We start from the raw sequence: 5,157 nt of genomic DNA on the forward strand, positions 1-5,157 counted from the left end.
TTAGGGATCATTTATTTATCAACTTTCTTTATTTTTAATAAGACCATAGGGGAGACATGTTTAGGTGAGGAAGGTGTTTCCAATATATGATATATATATTGGCATATGAAGCTCACTTGATCATCAGTTTGTAAATCTACTGATGGATATCAACTCCAACCATATGGTTTTTGAATAGTTGTTTGGTGCATTTGTTATATACCATTTTTGACGTAAGCGTCATAGGCACCATGGTGCCACATTGTGCTCTACTCATGTGGATACCCTATATATATTCAATTTCGGTTCTTTATTTGTTGTTGTTCTAACTGGTTGGAAACTTTTTCAATGGGAAGTCTCATGAGTTCTCTTATCCACTAAAATATCCTTTTAGTCTTTTAAGTTTTGAAAATATATATATATATTTGGTTCCTAAGTTTAAAAGATGTACATTTTTAATCTTCAATTTTATAAGAATAGATTCAATTATTTGATTCTTGAGTTTTCAAAATGCACATTTTTAATTATTTTTTGAGTCTTTAGAGAAAATAGGTTTAGAAAGTCCCTTGAATAACTTTATATAATTTATTTTAAATAATTATATGACACTTTAAAAACCTTAAACCCTAACCCTTTATTTAAAAAAATAATTTCTAAAAATTATGTCCTCTCCAGAATATTTTTTTCTAAGGAAAATTTTGTTGTAAGTTTATTATTAGAGTCAAAATTGAAATTTTAGGTATATATTAGTTATAATTTTAAACTATGAGTTAAACTTGTACTAAATTAAATGTAATTTTAAAGTATATTAGTAAAAAAAAAAAAATTACATGTGAAAATGAAGTTTATATGTTTTAATTTTCAAAAACTAAAAACTGAACAAACCTAAACGTTTTTTAAAGCAAATGGTTAATTTATAAAAAGATGAATTTGTTGAGATTGAAACCCTAGTGTTAAGATATATAAGGGTGGTTCACACGAGATTTCTGAAGAAATATATATAATTTGTGGAATTCAACTTTGTATATTGGTTGATATAGTAGATACAATAATCTCTAGTATTTACTCTTTTGATGCTTACTCTTTTGATGCTTTCAGGAAGTTGTGGTTGTAAGTCAATTCGAACATCAGTCTTCTAGAATCCAAGGAAAGTTTAATCTTCCAAGTCTTCAATCTTTCAGAAGATGATGGTCTGGAGGTTGATAAGAACTTGCACGTCTTAAGAGCTTTTAGAAATTTGAGTTTTCAATTCTTCTAAGTTACCTAAATTATGAATGACAAAGCTAGGTCTCTATATAGAGAAATTTCATGGGCAAGCATTTGCTTGTTGGGCTTGGGCTTGTGTCCATTTGGCTGGCGGCATGGGCTTGGGCCCATTTTCATGGTGGGCTTGGGCTTGGACCTATTTGTTTGGTGGGCTCGGGCTTGGGCCCACTTGTTTGGTGGGCTCAAGCTTGGGCCCACTTGTTTGACAGGCTCGGGCCCATTATTTTTTTGGTCCAATTTTTCACCACAGGCTTGGATTTAGTTGGATATGAGAAAACTTAACTATCCAAAGTCAATCAAAATATAACAATTACAACTTTGCTCTGATGACGTGGTACAATTTAATTGGCCAAAATTTCTTGTTCACAAGATTCGTGCACGTGTATGGATTGGTAAATCTCAAAGAATAATTTGTAGCTTTTGATTCTCTACTTTGATGAGAATATAGCCCAAAAAAATTTTTTTTGAAATTTTGTTGGCCAAATTTTACCCTAAATACGCAAAGGATGAATTTAAATCTTTTACCTTCTTGTTGGAGAGTGGACTTTAATTTGAACTAAAGTAGAATTTATTCTTTCCTTTAATTACAAATAGAATTTTGAGTATCATCCCAAATTCTGAATTTTTTTTTAAGTTAGAATATATTTAGTTCTTCATACAAATTTGAAGTATAATTTTGACTTCCTTATTGTCTTTACTTCTGCTTTAATTTGGAGTAGAATTTTGACTTTCAAGCTGATTTCTCTTACCTTCAATTTTGATTTGGTGAAACTTGGAGTGCTCCCATAATTTGATTTGAGATGAGTGTGCCCCTAATTTGTGTCGCAACGTGACCACGACGTGGAGCAGCCCACGTCCTCATTCATTTAATATTTAATAAATAAAAGGTTTGGAGTTATCATCAATCATATTATGGTGTGATTGGTAAAAAAAAAAACACTAGCTTACGTAAATTCAGATTTAAAGTTCGGAAATAAGTTGTGTGTAGAAAAGGTGTTAATACCCTACGACACCAAAAAAATAATTACCAAAATTTATCTTTTAAACTAAATTAAAGAGATTCACAAAACAAAGTTTTTTTATTTGGTGTTTTTTAAATGTCCCACGGTAATCAATTCATATCTAAGAAAAAAAAGCTAAGCATAAATAGATAATTATATGGGTGGCATGATAGCCATTAGAAAAATGGTATTTAATTTTTGTTTAAAAAGATGATTTTTTTTATTTACTTCAAGAATATTAAAATATCAAACTTTGATATTTTGATCGCCATCATAGACATTTATGAGAAAATTCATGTATCTAAAGAATTAATGAATTTAAAAGAAAACACTACTCAGTTTCGTTTTAAATTAAAATATAAAATTGTTGATATATTTTGTTTAAAGATAATTTACTAATTAATTTTTAAAAAAAATATGAGAAATTTCATGTTTTATGGAACTTTAACCATAAAATTCATAAATGAACATTGAAAAAAATATAGGCATGTTTGGAAATAAAATAATGAAAATAATATATTGTATTGGAAGTGATATAGAAATAATGTTTGAGAAATAAATAATATGCAAGTGGTGAAATAAATATTCTGTCTTTTAACAAATTTAATCAATTCATATTAGATATTTAATAAACCGTAAACAAAAATTACAACCAAATTAAACCCTAAATCTAACAAAATTAAATTAAATGGCTTAAGCCTAACAAATTTAGAGCACATTGGAATTAGTTTAATGCACAATAAATGCAAAATTTATGCAACAATATGGGTTAAAAAATAGTAAAGTAAATGCAAAATTTGATGCAAAACACAGTAAATATAAAATTTGACGTAACAATTAACAAAATTAAAACACAAAGCAAAGCATAATTTGACTAAAAAATATTCAATTGGCCTAAACCTAACAAAATTAAAACATAAGGTAGAGGTAATTTGATGTAACAGTATTCAGATGGCCTAGACCTAAACTGTTATTGGATGGATGTTTTAAATTTATAGGTTTCCAAAACAGTTGGCATCTTTCCTCACTCCTCTCAAATAATTTATCATTTCATTAATATATTTTTTCATATTTATCACAAATTTTAATTGGTTCAATTTCTTAGATTAAAAAGTTATTTACAAAAAAATGTGGATTAATTGGAATTCAAATAATATATATTTTAAGATAATTATATTTATAATAAATTATAAATTTATTATGAAAAAAATAATTGAAATGATAATTGACCTTTGTTCATATAACTAAATTACAGAAGATAGGTGTTAAAGCATTTGCACATAAAGAAGAAAAAAAGTCGTTCATTCATATTCTATAAATCATAAAACTTGATAGCCATATATATTTTTTTAAGTTGTTAAATATATATATATATATATATATATATAATAAAAAGAAATTTGGTAGGGTGTTGTTTAACCTTCCTCCACGTGAAAAAAGTCGCAAATTAAGGTGTAACAACATTTAAGAATCTCTTCATTGCAAATTGGTTGATACTCTCAATTATGACTTAATTAGGAGAGTCTTTCCAAGTCTCTATTATTATTATTTTTATTTTGTCAATCAAAGGCTTTGAGTGGGACAATTATTATTCATAGTTAGAGGGCATCTCTACCATGGTTATTATTATTATTTCTTTCTCCAGATAATTAAAAGTTAGCTTGTCCTTTGAGTAGTTCAACTATAGTAAGCCCCACAAATAATCCAATTATACTAAAACAATAAATAATATACTTCAAAAAACAAAATTTAACTTTAATTACACCACATCAATACAATAGCTAAGTAGAAGATATAGGTGATCACGTGATTGAACGACAATCATGCTTTAAGATGACATCGTTTGAGTCGAAAGAGATTGTTGTTGACTTTGGACACCGCAAACAAATACACAACTTGTCCTCTAATTGTTTTGGTTCCCACATGTTCGAGTTCTCTGTCATGCAATACCCTAAATTCCAAAAGAGGGTTGGATTCTAATATCCCATTTCAGTTAAATAGTAGGTGGATGGGTGAAAATTGGGCTTGTTTTATCTAAACTAAAAAAAAAAAGCAATTGGGCCGGAATTCTCAAACAAACTTTTAACACCCAGCAGTACCACCATCCACCTCTACGACACGTGTGCAGCCAACTTTTGTCGTCTTAGCCACGTTTCCATTAAGAAATGAAATCCCAAACTCACATTTGACCTTCCGTCTATAAAACAAAATCCACAAATTCCCCACTTTAATCTAATACGTTTCCCGAGGAGGAATGGGTGTGGGACTGGGCGTTCCCTTCTGCATCGACTGTGGAACCCACAGGAACCCGTGCAGGTGCAGGGTGGTGGGGCCGAGCCTGGGGTTCTTAGCCTTGGTTGTGACGGCGGTGGTGGAGTGGCCTGTCGGAGCTCTGGTTTACTTATTCCGCCACCACAAAGGCCGCCGTATCATGGGGCATCCGGTCACCGTTGTTTACCCTTCCGTGTCTAATGCGATTCCTATTTGAGAATTTTTCTTTTTCTTTGTTATTTCCTTCTCTTTTAGTATAAATGGGAGGGAGTATTTGAGAAGCTGCTCTGTGATCATAAATTATTAAATATTGTGCTCCTTTTTTTTTTTTTTTTTTTTTTTTTTTTTTTACATAAATAAAGTTAAATTCAGTTACTTTAGTTAAAGTAAAAAGTATTGGGAAGGCATGTTACTTTATGAACAACAAAAACATTGGTGATTGAAGGTTCAAACACACTTATTTGTTGTTACCATATGATTTTAAAAGGGTTCCATTGGAATCATAATGTTTAGCGTTGGGGATTCATTCTTGTTCCCATATAATAAATTGATGTTATTTAAAAAAAATTGTTGAAACTTGTATCACATGGTAGGGAATCGCCTAGACAAGGTGTCTAAACGGACCGCGTGATAGCTCTTC

At 30.0% G+C, this 5,157-nt stretch overlaps 1 protein-coding gene across 1 annotated transcript; it reads left to right on the forward strand.

Annotated features, from left to right (window-relative positions):
* Window positions 1-4,416: 4,416 nt before the first annotated feature.
* LOC103496843 (uncharacterized) lies at window positions 4,417-4,911 on the forward strand. The gene has a single exon (XM_008458853.3). It carries the CDS (start codon window positions 4,501-4,503, stop codon window positions 4,732-4,734), a length of 234 nt encoding a protein of 77 aa, XP_008457075.2. The 5' UTR covers window positions 4,417-4,500; the 3' UTR covers window positions 4,735-4,911.
* Window positions 4,912-5,157: the final 246 nt, after the last annotated feature.

Source organism: Cucumis melo, chromosome 6, assembly GCF_025177605.1.
Source record: "Cucumis melo cultivar AY chromosome 6, USDA_Cmelo_AY_1.0, whole genome shotgun sequence".
Classification (NCBI taxonomy): Eukaryota; Viridiplantae; Streptophyta; class Magnoliopsida; order Cucurbitales; family Cucurbitaceae; genus Cucumis; species Cucumis melo.